General features: G+C 34.8%; 1 protein-coding gene across 2 annotated transcripts in view; it reads right to left on the minus strand.

Moving 5' to 3' along the window:
- Positions 1-9: 9 nt before the first annotated feature.
- LOC107037758 overlaps positions 10-23,981 on the minus strand; it is a 32,810-nt gene continuing 8,838 nt past the window's right edge. The window contains exons 1-3 of one of the 2 annotated variants that reach the window (XM_015256489.1): positions 7,973-8,032; positions 6,108-6,344; positions 10-1,732 (exon numbers count right to left, since the gene is read on the minus strand). In XM_015256489.1, coding sequence (XP_015111975.1) covers positions 591-1,732; positions 6,108-6,344; positions 7,973-7,991 — 1,398 coding nt within the window. In that variant the 5' untranslated portion in view covers positions 7,992-8,032 and the 3' untranslated portion in view covers positions 10-590. Of the gene's footprint in view, positions 1,733-6,107; positions 6,345-7,972; positions 8,033-23,981 lie in introns of those variants that run through there. The other variant, XM_015256488.1, reaches the window with a different exon arrangement.

A 23,981-nucleotide genomic window follows, 5' to 3' on the forward strand; every position in this document is an offset into this window, starting at 1 on the left:
AGCCCTCAATTCGCCTCACAAAAAACGTTATTACGAAAATTTTCCTATCTCCCTTTGATTCGGATATTTCTCGAAAACTCAGTTAATTGAAAGCTAAGCCGACTTGAATCGTTAATCCCCCTTAATATAAAAATGAAAAAATGAATCTAGTTTCATTACGGGTTACAAAAGTAATCACGAGATTCATGAGTGATTACCTCCTCGCACGTACCCCCCTCCCTCAAAATTCCGGCTATATTGTTCCCAAAATAAACGCATCTGTATAAATCCCCCTCATATAAAATATTGCAATAGGGTGACTAATGCAGCATGGGACTCACCCTCGAGATAAAAAAATTGTTCGTTCCGCTCCAGTAAAAAAATTTTGAATCAACAATTCGACTAGACACTACAAATAAATTCCCCTTGAAATAATCGACAACATACCCCCAATAATCATCTCATATTAAAAATATCCATCTGTTATTTTGATTTTCATCTTTGGAAAGGTGGCTAGAGATTAATAATCGTTCAGTTATTTGGATCATGTTAAATCTACCACAATCTACCCTAAAATAATAAATTCAGGAATGAAAAATCTCCTAGGCTCATCAGGACTTGCGACAGCTCTTCCCAACATTCTCCTTCGTCCTTTTCGGCACACGCCTGCCAACATGCAGCACAACGTCCCCACTTTTAATGACCTTGAACTCGACGATGGCTTCAGCATGCGTCATTCCATGCAGGGGTTTGGAATTTATGGATAATATTTCATCGCCCTCCTTGAGGGTCCCCAGATCGGCAGCCTGGCCATTCGGAAAGACAGTTTTAACGTAAATTCCCATGTTTCCTTTGGGACTGTCCGTGCCCCCGACGATGCTGAACCCCAGGCCTTTGTACCCCGGCCCCTTGAAGAATCTCGTTGTTAATATCGTGAACGAAGCGTTCCCCTTGCCCGGTCGAGGTAGCGTACAGAACTGGGACTCCTCTCCCTCCAGGGTCTCCTGGATGTCCTCCAGTTCGGAGTCTGTGTTGAGTCCCTCATCCGCTTCGTGGGTTCCCTGCCACGCCTGCACGTCCTGCTGACCCCTTCCACTTCTTCCTGAGATGTTCGCAAAACTTCGACTGCTGAACCTCAAGGAAGACTTGTTCCCACTGCTGGCTTCAGTTCCCAGGGAGGAAGTCCCGTCTGTTCTGTCGTGGCTAGACAGTCTCGAATTCTCCGCGTAATGCGTCACTTTTCCTCCGAGAATGAAGTCTCGCCGCCTGGGGCTCACCCTGGGTATGTGAATCTCCTCCTCAGTGTCCTTCCTCGAACCCCTTCGAGTCCCCGATTTACTCCTGAATCTCACGTTCTCGTAGACGTTCTCCTGGGGATTCTTTGGTGAGGCCTCGGTGTCCGAGTCAACTATTGACCGTGACGTCTTGAATCTCACGTTCTCGTAGGAGTGATCTCGATGCTCGGAGTTACATCTTCTCAGGGGCTCCCGGAAGCTCGTGTTCTCGTAGATGTCGTCGCTGGTGTAGGTGGGGGGAGTGGTTAGGGAGAGGGAGAGCGGGCCCTCCTCCGGGGGGTCGACCCTCTCGGGGGCTGCCGGCGATAGGGGGCTCGGAACGTAGAAACTCGAGACTGCGTCCTTCGGGGGGAAGACTTCTGCGACGCTCAATGCTTTTCGCTTTCGGATACCTGCGTTCAGCTTGCTGAATTTGTTTCGAAGGACGTTCTGGATGTCGGCAATACCTCGGCTAGTACCTGGAATCAGGCGGGTTTTCGGTGAAATTTTGGTGGCTTTTAAGGATGTACTACACCCATTTCGGCCAAAAATCAGGTTTGTTCATTTTTCTGGCAAATTATTGATCACATTGACGTGAAAAAATATACCGTTTTTGCATTCTATCATTACTTAATGACTCACGAAATTTCATGATCGTGCAATCATGTTCCTGCATTTTTTCTAAAACTTTTTGGAAATTCATAAAACTTGAATTTTGGCGAAAAGGGTGTAATACACTCTTAAGGATTTAGAGATGCTTGGGTGAAAGGTGTGGCTGGCAGGTTTAATATTTATTATTCATTTTTCATCATGATATTAATCCTTATATTGTCAGTCAATGAATCTGGTACAGGACTTCACGTAGAAAAAAAATTTACAGAAAATATTCTACAGAAAAAGTCAATAGAATTCGATTCGATTCTCGCTTCGCTCGGTTAGATCGCGGTGTTCGGGTCTAATGGCATAATGTACTATTTTCAAAAATACGTTTATTTGATTGTACTATTTTTTAAAAATATCCTCCGAAATGTGCGTGCGCTAGCGTGCTTCTCTTATGGCGCACTAATACTCGGATCAGCCCCCACTCCCGTCACACCGAGACGATTCGAGACTTACGCGAAGCAGGGATAGGAGGCAATAATATTAGATTTTAACAATATTAAAAAAGGATTATCTCCTTATATTGTTCAAAGTTTAACTATATTTAACAAACTTAACATATTATAGAATTTATTAGCTAAATTTTCCGATTGATGGTGAATAAAATATTTGATAATACTGAAATGTAATTTTTTAGTTAACAAGCTAATTCTAACCTTAGGTAATTGATTTTAGATTATCCAAATAATCGTCAATCTTCCTACCTAAATTATTGGTTCATAGAATATTTCGATATTTAAATCTACAAATTGATGGTTACTTTAATATTTAAAATTTTTAAGATTGATGTTAAAAATTGACAACTTTTCAATTTAACGGTAATTATGATTGATTAATATGCCTATCATTGACGCGAAGCAATGGTGTAATATTTGACCCGGTCAGTTTAACGTGAACGGCAGCCTCCCCTTGTGTAAGACTAAATGGGCCTTCCTTGTTCACCTCATATTTTTGTCATTTTATTAACACGTTTAATGTTGTAAACACTCGATGAAACAAAGCAATTTATTTACTTCAATCGGTAAATGAAATAAGGAAATAAGGATATTAAAAAGCGATTATCTCCTTATATTGTTCAAAGTTTAACTATATTTAACAAACTTAAAATATTATAGAATTTATTAGCTAAATTTTCCGATTGATGGTGAATAAAATATTTGACAATACTGAAATGTAATTTTTTAGTTAACAAGCTAATTCTAACTTTAGGTACTTGATTTTTGATTATCCAAATAATCGTCAATCTTCCTACCTAAATCATTGGTTCATAGAATATTTCGATATTTAAATCTACAAATTGATGGTTACTTTAATATTTAAAATTTTTAAGATTTATGTTAAAAATTGACAACTTTTCAATTTAACGGTAATTATGATTGATTAATATGCCTATCATTGACGCGAAGCAATGGTTTAATATTTGACCCGGTCAGTTTAACGTGAACGGCAGCCTCCCCTTGTGTAAGACTAAATGGGCCTTACTTGTTCACCTCATATTTTTGTCATTTTATTAACACGTTTAATGTTGTAAACACTCGATGAAACAAAGCAATTTATTTACTTCAATCGGTAAATGAAATAAGGAAATAAGGATATTAAAAAGCGATTATCTCCTTATATTGTTCAAAGTTTAACTATATTTAACAAACTTAAAATATTATAGAATTTATTAGCTAAATTTTCCGATTGATGGTGAATAAAATATTTGACAATACTGAAATGTAATTTTTTAGTTAACAAGCTAATTCTAACTTTAGGTACTTGATTTTTGATTATCCAAATAATCGTCAATCTTTCTACCTAAATTATTGGTTCATAGAATTTTTTATTTTGATATTTAAATCTACAAATTGATGGTTACTTTAATATTTAAAATTTTTAAGATTTATGTTAAAAATTGACAACTTTTCAATTTAACGGTAATTATGATTGATTAATATGCCTATCATTGACGCGAAGCAATGGTTTAATATTTGACCCGGTCAGTTTAACGTGAACGGCAGCCTCCCCTTGTGTAAGACTAAATGGGCCTTACTTGTTCACCTCATATTTTTGTCATTTTATTAACACGTTTAATGTTGTAAACACTCGATGAAACAAAGCAATTTATTTACTTCAATCGGTAAATGAAATAAGGAAATAAGGATATTAAAAAGCGATTATCTCCTTATATTGTTCAAAGTTTAACTATATTTAACAAACTTAAAATATTATAGAATTTATTAGCTAAATTTTCCGATTGATGGTGAATAAAATATTTGACAATATTGAAATGTAATTTTTTAGTTAACAAGCTAATTCTAACTTTAGGTACTTGATTTTTGATTATCCAAATAATCGTCAATCTTTCTACCTAAATTATTGGTTCATAGAATTTTTTATTTCGATATTTAAATCTACAAATTGATGGTTACTTTAATATTTAAAATTTTTAAGATTTATGTTAAAAATTGACAACTTTTCAATTTAACGGTAATTATGATTGATTGATATGCCTATCATTGACGCGAAGCAGTGGTTTAATATTTGACCCGGTCAGTTTAACGTGAACGGCGGCCTGCCCTTGTGTAAGACTAAATGGTCCTTACTTGTTCACCTCATATTTTTGTCATTTTATTAACACGTTTAATGTTGTAAACGCTCGACGAAACAAAGCAATTTATTTACTTCAATCGGTAAACGAAATAAGGATTCCAAACGTGCAAGACAAAACGTCAGTTGGGTTTGTGCTCATGCTGTGCGCACACAAAAGAGGAGTTCGGAAACTTTAACCGCCGTTTTCTCCGAATTAGGTTTTTCGAGACGATGCCAAGAACATTTGCAATACCTGTGGACTAGGGATGTGAGTGACAAAAATGACCGGTCAAATGACGGTCAATTACCGCGGTCATGAAGTGTAATTACCATATCCATAAATCTGACGATTCGGTCAGGAATTTAAAAAATGACCAATTCAATTCTGGCGGTCAATTCTCATCTATATAGATGACATACAGAAATTTTTATTCGGTTACTCGGTGTCGGCAAGGTTACTGGCGGTCATAGGGACCCTAGGTCGCCTAACTAATGAAATAAAATAATCAAAAATTTGACCGAAAAAATTACCAAAAATAAAATGACCGTCAATTTGGATCTATATAGAGGAATTTTGGTCATTTTCTCAAATTTTTGATGCTGGTTGTTCATGACGGTCATTTCACATCCCTACAGTGGACCTATCCTCATGAAATTCATCATAATGAATTCGCTACACAATTTCTTCGCCGATAGCGACTAGTTTTTTCTATTTTTTCCAAAAATAATGTTTTTATCGAAGAACAACTGCTGCTATTTTGAACTGGAATGACACCAGAAATTTTATATACGTGTTCTATTCGTAATAAAATAAGTTAAAAGATTCATTGGGTCCTCATCGGCAATATCAATTCATATTATTTACTAATTGTCTTTCATTTTTCAATTTCAAGTGAAAAAACTTTTTTGTTGTTGGCTCAACGATTGCAGTGGGTCTTCTTTGGCAGCTTGGAAAATGAAAATATTGATGAAACAGATAAATATATTTTTTTGTAAATATTCTTGAATATGTCATCTTCGAAGTAAATTCAAGTTTTTCTTGATAAGTCTGTAATTTTGTGAAAAAAATCTTGAAAATTGATCTGTTTCGGTATCCTCTAGATGTATGTGGGGCCTTAAAGGCTCAAACTGGTAACCTGAGGGTCGTGGGTTCAAATCCAATTTCCTGTGATTTTTTACATTCTGCTAAATTCACAATCTGTTAATTTCTTTATGAAAGTATAGAAATCAAACGAAGAATACCCAATTCCTATTATCGTTTGATTAACAAATTGACAATCTTCAAATAAGATTATTCATTGATACACTATTGAAATGATTGAAACCCTCAATTATTTATTGCCGAAATAATGAAAAATTCCGCCTTGTTATTGGAAAATGATATTATAAACGATTGCTATCAAATCGTCATCGTTCTTCTGATAAAAAGTGCGTCTCTCCCACTTGAGCATTGAATACTTAAAGCGATAAATGAACGAACATTCTTCGGAACAATAAAATCCATTTTTTTTATCCTTGAGACGTGGCAATCATCACCGTGTGAATTCCACTCCGGAAGTGAGACAAGTTCAGAAATTTCAATGCTCTCTTTTTATCATGAGGAAGTCATTGATTACACACCTGGCAATCTTAAGGACGACGTCTGAAGCAACTTTTTTGTTGAAGTTCTATCACGTGACTTAGGTGCTGGTGATGCTTCTCTACTCGTTGGAGTAGATCGTACACCATGAATAACGGTACGCTGACGGCCCTCCTGTATCAGAGGATCTTCCTGGGGCTCGGAAATCTCCTGTACTGAGTACCTCCTTCGTAATTTCCTCCATCTCTGACTAATGCTCTTATTCCAAAGATTGAGATCTGGAACAAATTCAAATTTTGTTAGTCATCAGAAGCACGAAGAAATTTCATAGAAAAGCCTGGTGAATTCGGTAGAAAATTCCATCGACCTTTCATTGCAAATTCTATCAGGGGTTGGCCGATTCTATTGAAGAAATCATTAAGACATTTTCTATAGGAATTTCTCGGCCTGAATTTTCCAAGTTTTTCCACTATTTTTCTTCTCTCCATGAAAAAAATTCAACAAAAAAATCGAAAATTCAAGGCGAGGAATTTCTATAGAAAATATGTCAATTGAAAAAACTGTATAGAAAAATGGAATTCTCCTGATTCCGTTCATATTCTATTTAAAAAATCAGTGGAATTCAATCTTTCTATGCAACTCTTCCATTGAGACGTTTTCTATAGAAATTCTTCGACATAAATTTTCTGAATTCTTTCCACTCTCTTTGTCTTTTTTCAAACAAGAAACTTAAACAAAAAAGCTTGGAAAATTCACCCAAGGAATTTCTGCAGGAAATATCCCATAACAAGTTGCACATAAAAATCGAATTCCCCTGATTCCTTCCATAGAATATATTCCATTGAACATTTCTATTGCAAAAAAAACGCAGATAAGCTGCGGAATTTTTTAATAGAATCAGTCAAAGCCTAATAGAACCTTCACTAGAACCCGAATACACTGTTAGAAATTTTCTGAAATTTCATAGCAAATATTATAGCAAATCTCACGAGAGTGACATCAAATCGAATTTAGGGAAAAAATGGTTATGAAATTCAAGTTTTAACTAGAATTCACGGAAATTCATGAGTCTTCAGTGGGAGTGAGATGGAAAATTCACAACTTGATTGAATTTTCAGTGGAACATGAATATTCAGAAACAAAATTACATGAATTTTCAATTTTTCTCTGAATTTTCCTGATGTTTCTGAATTTTAACAGAATAATTGAAATGAAAAATCAAGTACTTTATTGATATCCAGATCATTTGAACAGAAAGTCAATGAAATATTTGATTTTTCAACGACAACACGCATAAAAATTTCAATAGAAAACCTAGCGAATTCGCTAGAAAATTCTATTGGAATTCTATGGAGTTTCTACCGGATTTCTATTGGAATTTCATTAAAAAATTCTACTCGTTTTTTGCGCTGATTCTATTGCATATTTGATAGGAAACGGTCAATATATTTTGAATTCTGTTTGCATTTTTCTATTGGAATTATTGGGCGCAAATTTTTCAAGTTTTTTCCGCTGGATTCTGTTTTATTCTGCATTACACACAAAAACTTAGAAAATTGATGCCTAAGTATTTCACAGAAAACATCTCAAGAAAAACTTCAAACAGAAATTCGAATTCTATTGACTTTTTCTTATCGAATATCCAACAGAATCAGCGCGAAAAACAAATCGAATTTTTCAATAGAATTCCAATAGAATTTTCTAGCGAATTCGCCGGGTTTTCTATTGAATTTTTTCATAAATGAAGACTTCCTGAAATTTCAGTGGAATCTGAACACGATAAAAATTTCCGGAATACGGCAGGAAAAAATTCAACCGAAAATTTTCAACAGTGTACAACTCTACCAAATTCGCCATACCTGCCCATCAAATTTCAATAATTCAACAAAACCAAACAAAAATATACAATTGAGAATAGCGTCCATTTTCCCCAAGTCGCAAGGAATGTGTTGTCTCCTTCTTTTCCTCTGAATCATAAATAAGCGATGATGCTCGAAATGGAAAATCGTGTGGAATGAGAGGGTCAATGAATTAAATTGTCTCCGAACAGTGCCAGCATTACTGCCCTCATCGATAGAAATCTACTCAACGCGATTCGAAGCTCCCCATCATATCAGAAAATTCAAAAATCCTGAAATCCCGAAACTCGGCGATTGAGATTCCGCCAACGCCCGCGCGCATATCGTCGCATTGTTGCCCGATGGTTTCAAATGTTGACTTTCACTCGGGTTTTTTTTTCCCCCTCGAAGTGAGGCCTGACCCCAGCACTACCGTCTTCCGACGAAAATCATGATGCGATCCTCCAACAATTCACTTTTACCCGAAAAAAAAATTCCGCTGGAATAATTTGAGGGGTTTAGCAAATGTAAATGTATTTTCACGGAATTCACAGCACAAACTTGGACAACTTGTAGGTCCTCGGTTCAACAACCATCTGCAGCTCCAGGCGAAATAATTGAAAGTAAAAGTAGAAGAATCCGACGATAAAGGCGAGCATTATCTCCGCGAAGAGCTGACGAACGGATCCAATGGATTATTATTGAGTTATCGGGGGTGAGAGTGGGAGTGGGAACTCAACAAAATGGGAAATGAAATAAAAAAATGACGACGTAACACGTCGATACGGTGCGCGGCCGCGTCGAGGACTGAAAAGAAGAGAGAAGAGGTTGTACAGTGCTGGTGGAGGTCTGCATGGCCGTATGGCTTGACGCTTGGCTGTTTTAACACTGACCCGTCCTTCTATGTATTTAAGTACATGTATATTATGTGACGGCCCAAGTCCCTTGTGTTTATTGTGGCGCGGTACGATGCACGTGCGAGGGGACTGTGAGTAATACCGAGGGGCATGCCGCATTGTTGTAACAATTTAGACATTCTCCCTTCAACCACACCTTTGTCACATCACTTTGAAAACTGCCCGCTGGAGAATTTAAAGAACCGTTGAATACGTAAATACGGAAATATGAGTGGCGATGGGGTATTGTGGGGGGAATACATTTTTTAGGGGAGGGGGAGCTGAATGGGGAATATAGTACTTGTTTTTTTGGAGGCGAAGTTGAAGGGAAGTCGTTAGGAATGAAACGGGATTCACCAGAATTTTGGGATCTCGCTTGGATTTGAGTCAAAAATTGAGTAGAAAATTCTAGCAAATTCGTTAGACAATTCTATTGGATTTCTATTGAACTTTCTACTAGTTTTTAGCTGATTCGATTGAAATGTTCAATAGAAAATATTCAACAGAATAAGCCAATAGAATTGGATTTTTCTAGACTTATTGTCTTCAGATATTTTCTATAGAATTTCCTCGGCACAAATTTTCTAAATTCTTTTCATTCTATTTTTCTTTTCTCCTCATCAAGAAAATCAAACAAAAAAACTCAGAAAATTTGACCCGAAGTAATTCTACAAAAAATAGTAACTTTTTCTATAGAATATTTTCTATTGAACATTTAGATAAAATCGGCCAAGGACTAATAGAAAGTTCAATAGAATTGTCTAGAGAATAAGGTTTTTCTAGTAATTTTTTCGTGTGTGTAAATTTATCTGATTAGTTGAATATGAAATTTCAAAGGTTCTGAATTTTTTAATAATTCAATGAACTTTCTCATGAGAATGAGGCGTGAAAATAGTTCAAATTTAGGGATAAATGCATTAAATTAAAAAATTTTGAAACTGCAGGGAGACGAGAAGACGCATGAAGAAATTCAATAGAAAACTTAATGAATTCGCTAGAAAATTCTATTGCAATTTTATGGAGGTTCTATTGGAATTTTATTGAAAAATTCTACTTGTTTTTGGCGCTGATTCCATTGCATATTTGACAGGAAAAAGTCAATATAGTTTGAATTTCTGTTCGAATTTTTCTCTTGAAATTTTTTCTGTTAGAATTCTTTTTTTTTGCGCAGGATTTTATTTTGTTTTGCATTACGGAATCCGAGTGGCAAAAAACTTAGAAAAATGATGCCTAAGCATTATTATAGGAAAAATCTCAAGAGAAAACATCTGAAGAGAATAGAACCAGCGCAAAAACAAATAGAATTTTTCAATAGAAATCCTATAGAAACCCCATAGAATTCCTATAGAATTTCAATAGAATGTTCAAGCGAATTCGCTAGGTTTTCTATTGAATTTTTTCATACGTGAATAGTTCAACTTACTTGAATTTTCAATCAAAACTTGAATATTTCGTACCAAATTACGCTGAATGTCTCATTAATTGAAAATTTGAGAATATATTTCCATGAATTTTCTTTGCCACATCAGTTCGAAGCTGCTCACTGGAGAATTTAAATGACAGTTGAATACGTAAATAGGGAAATATGAGTGGAGATGGGCTATTGTGGGGGGAATACATTTTAGGGAGGAAATGGGCTGAATGGGAGATTGTTTTTTTTAAGGCGAAGCTGAAGGGAAGTCGTTAGAAATGAGACGGGATTCGCCGGAATTTTGGGATCTCTCTTGGATTTATTTGAAAGTTTACGAAATTTATCTGGTTTACATGAATACAAAATTTCAAAGATTTTGAATTTTTTTACAATTTAAAGAACTTTTTTATGTGAATGATGCGTGGAACTAGTTCAGATTTAGGGACAAATTGATTAAATTAAAATTTTTAAACTGCAAGAGGAGGAGAATTTGTCAACTTACTATTCAAGAATAAATTAATACTCAGTATTAATTACCCTGAATGTCTTATTATTTGATGGGGTATTGTGGAGAGAATAAATTGCAAGAAGGGGGGGGGGGGGGGACTGAATGGGAGATACTTGTTTTATACTTGTTTTATTCAATGGAATTTCAAATTTTTAAAACTGCAGGGAAACAAGAATTCTTCAACTTACTTATATTCTTAGTTAATTGAAAATTTGAGAATATATTTTCCTGAATTTTTTTTCTCAGATCAGTTTGAAACTACCTGGTGGTGAATTTAAAGTGCATAGGGAAATATGAGGGGAGATGGGGTATAATGGAGGGAATACATTTTAGAGAGGAGCGGGGGGGGNGGTGAATGGGAGATACTTTTTTTGGAGGTAAAGCTGAAGGGAAGTCGTTAAGAATAAAATGGGTTTCGTAAAAATTTTGGGACCTCTCTTAGATTTATTTGAGAGTTACTCTGGAGTGAATTTATCTGGTTGTTTACTTCAATATAAAATTTCAGATTCTGAATTTTTTTTCTTACATTGGGATTGAGAGAATTCAAAGAAGTTTCTCAGAAGCATAAGGGGTGGAAATACTTCAGATTTAGAGGGAAAAATTCATGAAATTTCAAATTTCACCGAAAATTTGAACGAATTTCAAATTCTTGAAACTGCAGGGTGACGAGAGTTGTTTGACTTACTTGAATTTTCAATCAAAACATGAATATTCAGTACCAAATTACGCTGAATGGTTCATTAATTGGAAATGCGAGAATATATTTCCCTGAATTTTCTTTGCCACATCAATTCCAAACTGGTGAAGAATTTTAAAGTGCGGTTGAATAAGTAAATAGGGAAGGACTGAATGGGAGATACTTGTATATTTTTTTGCAAGTGAAGTGAAAGGGAAGTCGTTAGGAATGAGACGACATTCGTCAGAATTTTAGGATCTCTCTTGAATTTATGGAAGAGTTAATTTTTACCGTTTACGGTTTAATTAATTAAATTGAAATTCGAAAATATATTCTCTGAATTTTTCTGATTTCTATCAGATTTTATGGCTGCATTGACCTGAAATTCGCCGTTTTCATCGACTTTTCCATCAAATTTTGAATTTTAAATGACAAAATTCCTTGAAATGTCAGTGGTGATCAAAATTTCCAAGAAATGTGCCAGAAATTTCGAATAGAACAATACCTCTTCATTAACCTTTCAGCCCTCTCCGAATATTCTAATGAATACAAAGTGAGATTTCGTAAAATTTGACGCAATTCATGAGTATTTTTTCAGAGACTTCTAACATTTCATAGAATTTCCAGACTATTTCCAGAATTAATAATAGAATCAAGAATAAAAAAACTTTATAATAGAAATATTTTGTTTTTGCGTAAACTTTGGTCACGATGTGACTCTCGAATTTCATCTATTATTATTACTATTTTATGTTCGCTCAATTGAGTAATAACAGTGTATTCTTTACTTTCGATCTTGCAACAGTCTAATAGTATATTTAAGAATATACAATTAGAATTTTTTATTTTTTATTAATTCAAGTGCCAAAAAAGGCGCATTGAACTCGATCAGTACACAATTCAGGGTTGCTTTCTTCTAAATTCTCCTCTCCATAAAAAAATACACATTAAGATTCATGAATCATCATAGAACCGCCCAACAAAGCCATGAACCCAAACATCTTGAACTCAACGATCCCAATTTCGAAATTCAGTAATTCTCTCTGGAATAAAAAAGTGAACTCCATTCAAGGAAAACGACTCCAGACCCCGCAAATAAAGAATTCAAAGCACGCAGCGAAGGAATTCCAGAAAGGGAAGCGGAATGCTCCCCTCCCGAGCCCCGACAAGACGGAAAATAAGTCATTTAACGATATCCAAGTACTACGGTTACTTTTTCTCCAGTGAAATGCTTTTCTACCTTTTTAGTCCAATATCAGAATTTTCATTTCAGCCCCAGTTGACCCTAAGTTTCCAGATATTTTACAATGATTTTATTGTTTAAACTTTGCATGTCTGAATTTGAATCTCAATATTGAACCGTTAGTAAAACATTTTCAAAATCTGCATAAAAAATAGAAAGTTCACTTTTGGAAGAAATTTGATGAAATAATTGAAAAATCCCCATTTTTGAAAAATACGAGCATTTCTTTTAAATAATTTATAAACGATCAATTTTCCACCAAAAAATCATTTGTTCAGAATCGTAACAAATGTTTTCATATTCAGAATTATAGAAGTCGATGTCATGCCTACAAAAAAAAAGTTTCCGAATGTTTAAACAGTTTCCATTATTAATTTAAAAACAGCTACTGTTTAAAAAATGATAATTCTATGCAAAATGTAATTTGAATGACGCTAAATATTCTGGATTTTTTTCAAATTCTCCTCACGCAATTTAATTGACAAATTTGATGATTGAAAATGATTCAATCTATTGTGTGGTCTATGCTAAAATGTAAAGGATACGTGGATATCCTTAAGGATTGTTTCAATCGTTTTTTAACAATTTTGAAATGATGTTTATGATGTTTATGATGGAAAATTGATTGTTTATTAATTATTTATAGAAAATGCTCTTAATTTTAACAAATTGCTATTTGTCAATTATTTCATCAATCTTCCTCCAAAAATAAACTTCCTAATTTTTTTCTTAAATTTTTAAAATGTTTTCCAACGGTTCAATATCGAGATTCAAATTCAGACCTGCAAAGTTTAAATAATAAAACCATTGCAAAATGTCCAGCAACTTGAGGTCAAAGGGGACTGGAAATGAAAGCTCTGATGTTCAACTACAGAATTAGAAAAAATGCAAAAAAAATTGAAAAAAATTAAATTGAAAGTAGCATTTCACTAAAAAAAAATGGCTAAAGCACTTGAATATCCTTCAGAAAAAAAAGTGATCAAACCTTGCTCGACTCCACATACGTAATTCCGCCTATCGTCACATAGCGGTTCTCTTTGTCTCTGTATTCGCACGTAGTCAGTCTCGTTACGGTTCTTCAGCCCTCATCTAACCGACTTTGAAGTCATTAATTCTGCGATTAAACCGGCGAGGAGTAAAAACTACACACGCCTCCCTGTGCCACTGAGATTCTATCTCCATGAAAATAAAAAAATAACAAAATCTCCGAACAATTACAGGCATGACGTCAATGCACGGGTTCACCCGAGGGGGTGGGACTGCTGATTTTTTATGATGAATAAATTACGTGGATTTTTCGATAGAAGGAAAGAACGCACAGTCGAGAATTACAGGAATAATTGGATTCAACGATGCGTACCGAGTGGCCTCAGCCATTGTGTACGCATACAGTTAGCCGATTATTCCTATCCCGGTAATGGAACGTAGAATATGGATGGAAAACAATGCGTGTTGGTGAGTGAGCCACGAAGAGTCTTGTTGTGTGCCAGTATGTAAGATAAGATTCACGGTGCAATGCTCTGGTGACACGTCAATGCCCTTGCTTAACGAGCGAATTACCAATATATATCGTCGATACTGATCGTTTGCATTACACGTTCGATGTTACGAATGTTTAATGTTTGAAAGTGAGAAACGGTGCACTGATAGACTGATTCATTTATTCCGAACGAGATTCGTTAGCTATTAACGAATGATAGAGTTGAATATGACCAAATGAATATTCGTTAATAGTTAACGAATCGTTCACTTGAAAAGTGAAAATCGAGTCAAACAAGGCTCCTCAAATGCGCATTTATTAACTATTAACGCATGAAATTTGGTAAGATCAAATAGACCCTCGTCCCCAACCAAATCCATTCGTTAACAATAACTAATCCTTTTTATAAGTGTAAGGTTTTACTATTTTGGAACCCATGGAAAACAATGCGCGCAAAGTGCGCGCCCTGTTCTAGTATCTCAAAATCTAAGGGAGATAGCAACATTTTTGTCACGACCTTTTTTGTAGCCCTCAACTTGCTCTACAAAAAAGGAAATGACGAAAGTTTCGTTATCTCCCTTAGATTAGGAGATATTCCTCGAAACTCAGCTAAGGGCTGAGTCGACTTGAACAGTTTTACCGCTTTGCTACTGTATTGGAGATTATGTTAGTTTTTGGCTGATTCTAGTGAAAAATTCCCCTTTTCTGAAAGTTTTTTAATGGAAAATGTCCCATAGAAAGTATTTTATAGAAAAACACAGCAAAACTACATTTTCCTATACATTTTCTTCGATTGAGACATTTTGAATAGGAATTCTTCTACATGAAGTTTCTAAGTTGTTTTCGCCCCATTTTTTTCCATTTTTCATTACAATAATCAATCAAAAAAAGGTTGGAAAATTTGAGTAGCGGAGTTTCTATAGAAAATATCTGAATAGAATGATTTGTATAGAACTCTACTCATTTTTTCTGTAGAATATTTTCCATTGAACATTTTTATTGAAAAAAAAACGCACGCACAAATGTCTTGAAAAACCTAGCGAATTGATAGAAAATTCTATTGGATTTCTATTGAACTTCTATTGAAAATTCTATTAGTTTCTATTGAAGAATCCGGCAGCTTTACTGCGCATTTTTTGTTGAAAATATACAATAGAAACTATTTGATAGAGAAAAACAGTAGAATTTAATCTTGTTATACAATTTTTTCTATTGATAGTTACTCTATAGAAATTCCTCAACAGCAATTTTCCAAGTTTTTTCCGCTCAATTTTTCTTTTTTCGTTGAAAAAATTAAATAAGAGAAACTTAGCAAATTTGAACCGAGGAGTTTCTATAGAAAATATCTCATTATTTTGTTTTTTTTTCTACAGAATATTTTTCTATTGAAGAAAGCGTGTCGATAAACTGCGGAATTTTTCAATAAAATCGGCCAACAACTAATAGAAATTTCAATAGAAATCCAATAATATTTTCTAGCAAATTCGCTACATTTTCCTACAAAGTTCTATGGCATTTCTATTGGAATTCTATAAAAAATGTATTGAAAAATTCATTTGTTTTTTGCCCCAATTCTATTAAACAGTATACAGCTTTCCCGTGTGTTTTAAATAGATATTTGTTTTAAGAAAAAAGTCTATAGCTGTTCATTGTTCTATGTAACATATTCTTTTGGGATTTTTTCCATGAGAATTCTTCTGCATGAATTTCCCAAGTTTCTTTCTTGGATTTTGTTATAAGAAACAAATAAAAATGCAGCGGAAAAAATTACAGAATTCACGCTCAAGAATTTCTATAGAAGAATATAAATCTATTGACTTTTTTCTACCAAATATCACTTAACAAAATGATATAGTAAAGTTGGACAATCGTCTCCAGAACTGGCGCAATAAATAAATAGAATTTTCTAACGGAATTCTAACATTATTCCAAGAGGATTCTTATAGAGTTTCAATAGAATTTTTCAGAGAAAAGGCTAGTTTTCCTATTGAATTTTTTCATACGTGCATTCTTCGAGGAAAATTCCGTAGTTTTCGAGATCGATGGGGGACATGTGAAGCCAGCACGCGGAGAGAAATTTTCTAGAATAATTCCAGTGCTAGCACAGGAAAAAGGGCGCAAAGGGACGGCCAGTGCCGGCACTGGAAATTGTATTGAGTAGCATATGAATGTTTCCCGTTGTTATATTAAATTTTCACCGAAATCCCGAGAAATGTTACCTTTATTGCACTAAAATTGTTCTAAACAATTTTTTTCGTGTATTTCTGACAATTAAGAGAAATTAGTGGCAACAGTTTTGATAAAACGCAGTATACAAATTTCGTCTTACACAATTCCCCTTCCGAAATACTCCAAAAATGAAAACGAAAAATGGGGGAAAATATAAAAGAATTACATGATTCCAGACAATTTCTCTTTACTAATCAGCGAATTACTTGTTCAACTGTAGCGATATCATTAGATTACATTCGTTTCGTTCGTGGAATGGCATGCGCATGCAGTTTTTGCGGCGATAAACCGGCGCCTGTAATAATATTCAACGATAATTCCACTGGACTATTTCCCCGGCATTACTAAACATTGAATTATTGCGATGGCCGAATAATTTACAATTAATTTCCCTATTCCCTTTAAATCCATAAAAACCTCGAAACAGTCTATTTTTCAATATTAATTACATATGAAACAGAATAAATAGAACAGTAGATCATAACAACAAACAAAAGACAGTAAAATGTTTTCTCTTTAATGAATAATGAAATTCCTGAATCTGAAAACGCAGAGAAAAAAATTAATGAATGAATGAATTCTCTCACCTTTATTTTCACAAACATCACACACAACCATTTTTTTAACACGTTAACTCAGTGAATATAATTCTTATGATCATAATCCTCACTGGAATCAACACCCAGGGCCGCACAGAACCGGAAGTCCCGACTATTAATGACTCAGTAACTCCACGTATGGAGTGAAAATATGGTAAGATGGAGGTTTTTTTTTTCTGAGGTCAGAGGATGAATGGTGACCCGATGATCACAGCCCAGTGAGCAGACAGCTGGGACTATAGCGGTTTTCTACGTATGCCACTGGTGTACCCCACTGTGTTCGGCTTGATTCGGAAATCGGCATTGCGTACTCGGCATTTGGGTAGGGGAGAATTAGGGGGGAGGGGTACGCTGGATCAATATTTGGATGTGGAGGGCAACAAGGGCGAGGGTGACTCGAGGGTGCTCAGAAAGCGACGGTAATTTTTTCGATGGATTCAATTTACATCTTAATCATTTGGAATTTGTTGGAGGCAAAGGGGAAGTCGAGGGGATGAACGCGATATTTCTTGGATCGTTGGATTTTGTGTTATTATAATAATAATTTCATAATAGAATTATCATCAATTGTGCGTGAAGTGGAATTTTACGCACGCTCTGCGCGCGCAAAATCCTACTTTCCACACTCTGCGATAGAATAGCTATTTTCGTTACAACGCCGGTATAGTAGATTATGTCATCCGAGGATTATAAAGCCACATTCGCCAGAAAACACTTTTACACACTTTTAACACTTTTCGTGGGATATAATCCCACGAGCCAAAAAAACACTTTTCCTACGAGTATCGAACGATATTTTTCATCACAATGTGTGGAAAAGGGACGTTTGAGGCACGCGAAGCTTGTCTAAAAAGTTATTTTTTCGCACAGTGTGATGAAAATATTTTTTCTTCACATTATCCATAAAACGACGTTTTACGTACAGTGTGGTGAAAAATAGGGTTCGAAATTCGTGGGAAAAGGTATTCTTTGACTATTGAAAGGGTAAGACTCGCCCAAGACACAGCTCCCACGGAACGATGAATTTCTGCATGGAGAAAATAAAATAGTAAAGATTACTATGCCGGGATCCGTACATAGTAAACGTTATCAAAGTTTTGTAAGTATTACTATGGACATGGTAATGACTACCATGGAACATCGTTATGGTTACTATGGGGCATAGTAAGCTCTACTATGTTCCATGGTAAGCTCTACATAAACTACTATGCTACATACTATGTTACACAGTGAGCATTACTATAGTAATGCTTACTATGTTACATAGTAAGCATTACTATGTTAACATAGTAAAACTATGGAATTAAAAATCCCTTATTATGCCCTTATTAATCCCTTATTATTATGTTAACATAGTAAAGCTTACTATGTAACATAGCAAGCGTTACTGTTACATAGTAACGCTTGCTATGTAAACATAATTAGCTTAACTATGTGGACATAGTAAATCTTACTATGTTCACATAGTTAAGCTCCCTATGTCTCGTAAAATGCCCTATAACACATCATGAAATTGTTCTAAATAATTAAATGCCATCAAGGAATGAAGCGTTACTATGTTACATAGTAACGCTTGCTATGTAAACATAATAAGCTTAACTATGTGGACATAGTAAATCTTACTATGTTCACATAGTTAAGCTCCCTATGTCTCGTAAAATGTCCTATAACACATGATGAAATTGTTCTAAATAATTAAATGCTATCAAGGAATGAAACAGGAGAAGATCAATGTTAGGTACAGAAATATCACTAATTCAAGGACGAGAATTTTCTTGTTGCAAGAACCTAATAAAGGTCCTAATAAAGCCCATTAAAAGGTAAATTAAATTTGCAGCTGCATTTTTATTCATATCAAATGAATAATTTTATAAATGTAAACAAATGCTTTCTTCATACAAGTGAAGACTTTATTAGGTAGAAATTTGGAATCATTGTTTAGATGGCGAAGGAAAAGAATTTATTCATGTGTAATAATTCTCTGTTTAAATCAAATAAATTGTTTATTCATTTCTAATTGATTATCTACTTCTAATGAGTGCATTATTTATTCCATATAAGGTAAATGACCCTACGCTCGTCTAGCTAAGGTAAAAACATCATTAGTCCAATATTTCTATCCAAATGAGCGTGAAGATGCGCTGATTTAAATTACATATCAGAGGGTAAAACCTTCAGAATTGGAATTCATTCATATTAATTATGATAATTACTACTTTTTAATAAATAATCGTCCATCAATGTGAAAAGTCCCATGTCCCTACGCTCGTTTATTTGTCCCTATGCTCGTTTGACACATGTCCCTATCCTCGTCTCGTGATTTGAGTGATATGGAAAGGTTATATCCAAACTAATTACATCGTGAGTATCCTATTTTGTGATAAAACAACATTAAAAAATATTTCGATGCACAAAATTATATTTCCATTGGACAGTCCAACCTTTTAAATGATTTTTTCATCTGTTTAGTCCGTTACCAGTTGACAGTTGGGTGCAAAATGAGCGTAGGATCAATGCCATTTTCATTGTACCTATTCTTTTAATTGGCAATATTTCAGTGAAATATCCGGATACTACTATAATTTATGCATTTTTATTAAATTTTTAACTATTCGAAACCTTAGCCAAGGGATTTTTAATTCCATTTTACTATTGTAACGGAGATATCAACGTTTCAAAATTATGAGTTTCTTAACTTGTGGCTTAAGAATTAACTCTGTCGTAGCACGAGTTGATGTGAATGTGATTTTTCTCTCTTATTATTCAATAAATCACTCTACATTGGTGTCTATAACTTTTCTTATTGACTAAAATAATAACTCCAATCGTACTTCACTCTTAATAGACTCTTGGGACTATCAAAATGATTGAAATGTCATAGCTGGCAGGATCTGAACGAGCGTAGGGACAAAGACGGGCATAGGTACATTTACCTTAATTGAAGTTTTTTTATTTATATAAAGATATAAATTTCAAACGAAAATATTGTAGAATTTAATAGGAAAATCTCAAACAGAAAGTTCCATTTGTTCATTTTTTTTAAAGAGTTTAAGCCTCAAACGTCTTGAGTTTATGAACACTTTAAGAGGCAATCACAAATTTCAACCGTTTAATTCAGAGATAGTTTCTATGTTCATTGGATCATTTTCCATTCACATGATAACCATTTCTATGAACATGGTAGGCATTATTATGAAATATAGTAAGCATTACCACGGGACATAGTAAGCATGACTATGGACCATAGTAAGCATTACCATGTAACGTAGCAAGTATTACCATGGACCATACGGTAATACTTACCATGTCGGTAAGTAGTCCCATGGTGAGCATGACCGTGGGACATAGTAAGGATTACTATGTAGGGACAGTTGAAAACCCTTTTACTGTTATCATAGTAATCTCTCCTATCGCCATGGTAATGTTTACTACTTTTCCTTGCTGACTTTCACTTTTCCTCGTCCGGGTATTGGTATTGATTCTTCCCCAAACTCGTAAAAGCGAAAATCACTACGGAGAAATATCGTTCACGACTAGTGACATAGGTTTTTTTTTATCCGCGTGGTTGGCCAGTCCTCGCTTTCGATTCGGGCGCCAACTCCCCGTAAAAAACCCCATGGCACTCGCCTCGAAATATACTATAATTCTCTCCGCGTACTGATTTTCTCTATGGAATAGTTTCAATCAGACATTTTCTATAAAACGAACTGCAGAATAAAGCTGCGATTCCGATAATAAAAATATTTCATAATCAATTTTTATTGGACCTCTGTACGGATTCTCTTGAAGTTCTATAATATTAGAATTCCATTTGTTTTCTAATAATAATAATAATTTTTTAATGTAATTTTCGTCACTAGGCCCGCGGTTTTCGGGCCTGATGACAAAAAATATTGTTCGACACACGGCCGTGGGAACTACTTTTCTACCTCATATGATTACAGAACTCGCTTTCAGCTTGTCCTGTAACCTCATATTCGCCAGGAAAGTTGCTCACGGCCTAGTGTCGAAATGTACTATTTCATCACTTGTGCGTAAAGAAAAATTTTTGCGCACACTCCTCAGAAACATTTTTTTCAAGTGATTGCTTTTATTCGATTGCAAGTTTTGATTGTGTTTCACCTAGAGCAATAGGCGGAGGAGTAGGCTGGATCAATATTTGAATGCGAAGGGCAACAAGGACGAGGGTGACTCGAGGGTGCTCAGAAATCGACGGTTATTTTTCCGATGGATTCAATTTACATCTTACTCAATTTGAATTTGTTGGAGGGAAATGGGGAGTTGAGGGGATGTATGCAATATTTCTGGGATCGCTGGAATTTTTACTAGGATTATAATAATTTTTTAATACAATTTTCATCGATTGTGCGTGAAGTGGAATTTTGCGCACTTTCCCTAAAAATTTCACCGGTTTTTTCGTTGCAAGGGTTAACTTGCCAATGCGGCCATCGCCCGAGGGCCTTCAGCCAGGCACTTTCCCTATTTTGTGATGAAAAATAGGGTTCGAAACTCGTGAGAAATAGTATATTTCGTAACGAGTGCAAAAAAGTGTTTTTTGGCGAGTGGGAGGTTTATATCATGAGCCGAAGGCGAGCTAAAAAACTTTTTTTCACGAGTTACGAACAATATTTTTCATCACAATGTGGCGGAAATTGGACTTTTAGGCACGCGGAGCGTGCCGAAAAGTTCACTTTTCGTCACAGCGTGATGAAATAGTATATTTCCGGACGAGTGCCGTGAGGTTTTTTATACTCCCGTGGAGTTGGCGTCGGAGCCGTAGGCGAGGACTGGCCAACCACGCGAGTAAAAGAACCCCATGGCACTAGTCGTGAACGATATTTTTCCGTAGTGATTTTCACTTTTACGAGTTTGGGGAAGGGCTGATACCAATCCCCGGACGAGGAAAAGTGAAGAGCAGTAGGGAAAAGTTATTTGACCATTGCACTGATAGAACGGATTAGTTATTGTTAACGAATGGATTTTGGTTGGAGGTTAGGGTCTATTCGGTCGCACCAAATGTTCATTCCTTAATAGTTAACGAATATTCATTTGGTCATATTCAACTCTACCATTCATTAATAGTTAACGAATCTCGTTTAAAATAAATGCATCATTCTATCAGTGTGGATTGTGGAAGTACCCTTCCCTGGGTGGTAGCACTCACCGAACGCACACTTCCCACGGAAAGATGAATTTCTACTGATTTTCTCTTTGATTGATTGATTGATTGATTGAGGTTTATCAGCTGTACATTATGTTGTGCAAAGTAAACATGAAATAACTCATCAAGTAGCAAACAGAAACCCCAAAAAAAGATATAAGCATAGAATTACTAAAAGTATAAGAAGACACATTGAAACACAATAAAGCGAAATAATGCGACTTGAGAAAAATGTCAGTTACATCGGAAAACAGTACAAAACTATGAAGCAGTTATATGAGGTATACATCATGAAGTAAAAATATTCATGAATGAAAAAGAATTCATCCCGAGGGCTCATAATGAAGGAAAACAAGCTGAAATAGGAAAAGTATAACAGTGAAAAAGTGAAAGAGCAGGATGAGGAGGAAAAAAGGGTGAATGAAATAGTTTCAATGAGCCGTTTTCTATAAAAAGAAACGTAGAATAAAGCTCTGAATTCAATAATCAAAATATTTCATAATCAATTTCTATTCGACTTCTATAGAAAATTTTCTTGAAGTTCTATTAGACTTCTATTTGTTTCCTAGTAATGATAATAAATTCTCAAGATAATTTTTGTGATTAATACCTGTCCAAAAAATGCACTTTTTGAAACGGTTTAGTGTACGTAAAGAGGTATTTTTCCGCACTGCATGCGTAAAGTTCACAAGAAACAACCACTTCACCCCCACTATAGTTCCGAACAGTGAACTCAGCAGGTTATCATGAAAAACCGATGTGCGACACATGCGTGCGAAAAAGTGGAACTTTACGCACTAGTAACACAATATACTATTACGCACTCGTATCGAAATATACTAATTCGTTATATATTCTTATATATATTATAATTTTTTAATATATCTTGATAATAATAATTCCTTATGATTTCCTGTTACACGATACGTTTCTATTATGATACTATTAACTGAAACAGAGAATTTCAACTTGAGGATTTTTGCGTGCAACTGCAAACACTCAAACTTTTTTAAATTTTTCTATCAAGTGATTGCTACTTTTGATTCAGTTTTATCTGGAGACATAGGGGAGGGGGGCTGGATCAATATTTGAATCTGAAGGACAATAAGGGTGAGGGTAACTCAAGGGTGCTCAGAAATGCATCTTAATCAATTTAAATTTGTTGGAGGTAAAGGGGTTTCGGGGGATAAACGCAATATTTCTGACATCGCTGGAATTTTTTTATGACCGCAATTTTTTATTGCGATACGTTTGATTAATTGAAATGGAGAATTTCAACTTGAGAATTTTTACGTAAAACCGTCAAAAAAATTTTGATTTTTTTTTATTGATTAGTACTTCTACACTGAGAAAAATATAATTCTTCTGACTATATTCCATCACCATTGAATTATAGTCAAAAAGTTCTCAACAATTTTTCATGGGTTATACGGTAACTATGGCCGGAGATAATTACTACAATGGAATGTAGTCATTGCAACTATTTTATAGTTCTCCTCACGATAGATTTGATTTGCATTTTGATTTGCAAAAATTACGCTTGTGAAGTTACTATAATGTTATGTGCCGCATACAAAAAAAAATCGTATCGTTCACCAAAATGCCTCAACTATTTTCTTATTGTAAATCGAACTTCAGATTTTTCTCTGTGTATTCGATTGCTTTTGTTGATTATATTTCACCCCGAGAAATAGAGCTTTTGGTCACGTTACGCATTTGGTCACGCGTTTTTTTTTGAACATACCTGTTCAATGAAAAATATTCTATTGAACATAATCGATAGAATTCGATTTTTTATACAACTTATTCGATTGAGATATATTCCACAGAACTCTCCGGCGGAAATTTTCTACATTCTTTTTTTATTTTCTTGA

Source organism: Diachasma alloeum, unplaced genomic scaffold (genome assembly GCF_001412515.2).
Source record: "Diachasma alloeum isolate Michigan unplaced genomic scaffold, Dall2.0 Dall_scaffold_00269, whole genome shotgun sequence".
Taxonomy (NCBI): domain Eukaryota; kingdom Metazoa; phylum Arthropoda; class Insecta; order Hymenoptera; family Braconidae; genus Diachasma; species Diachasma alloeum.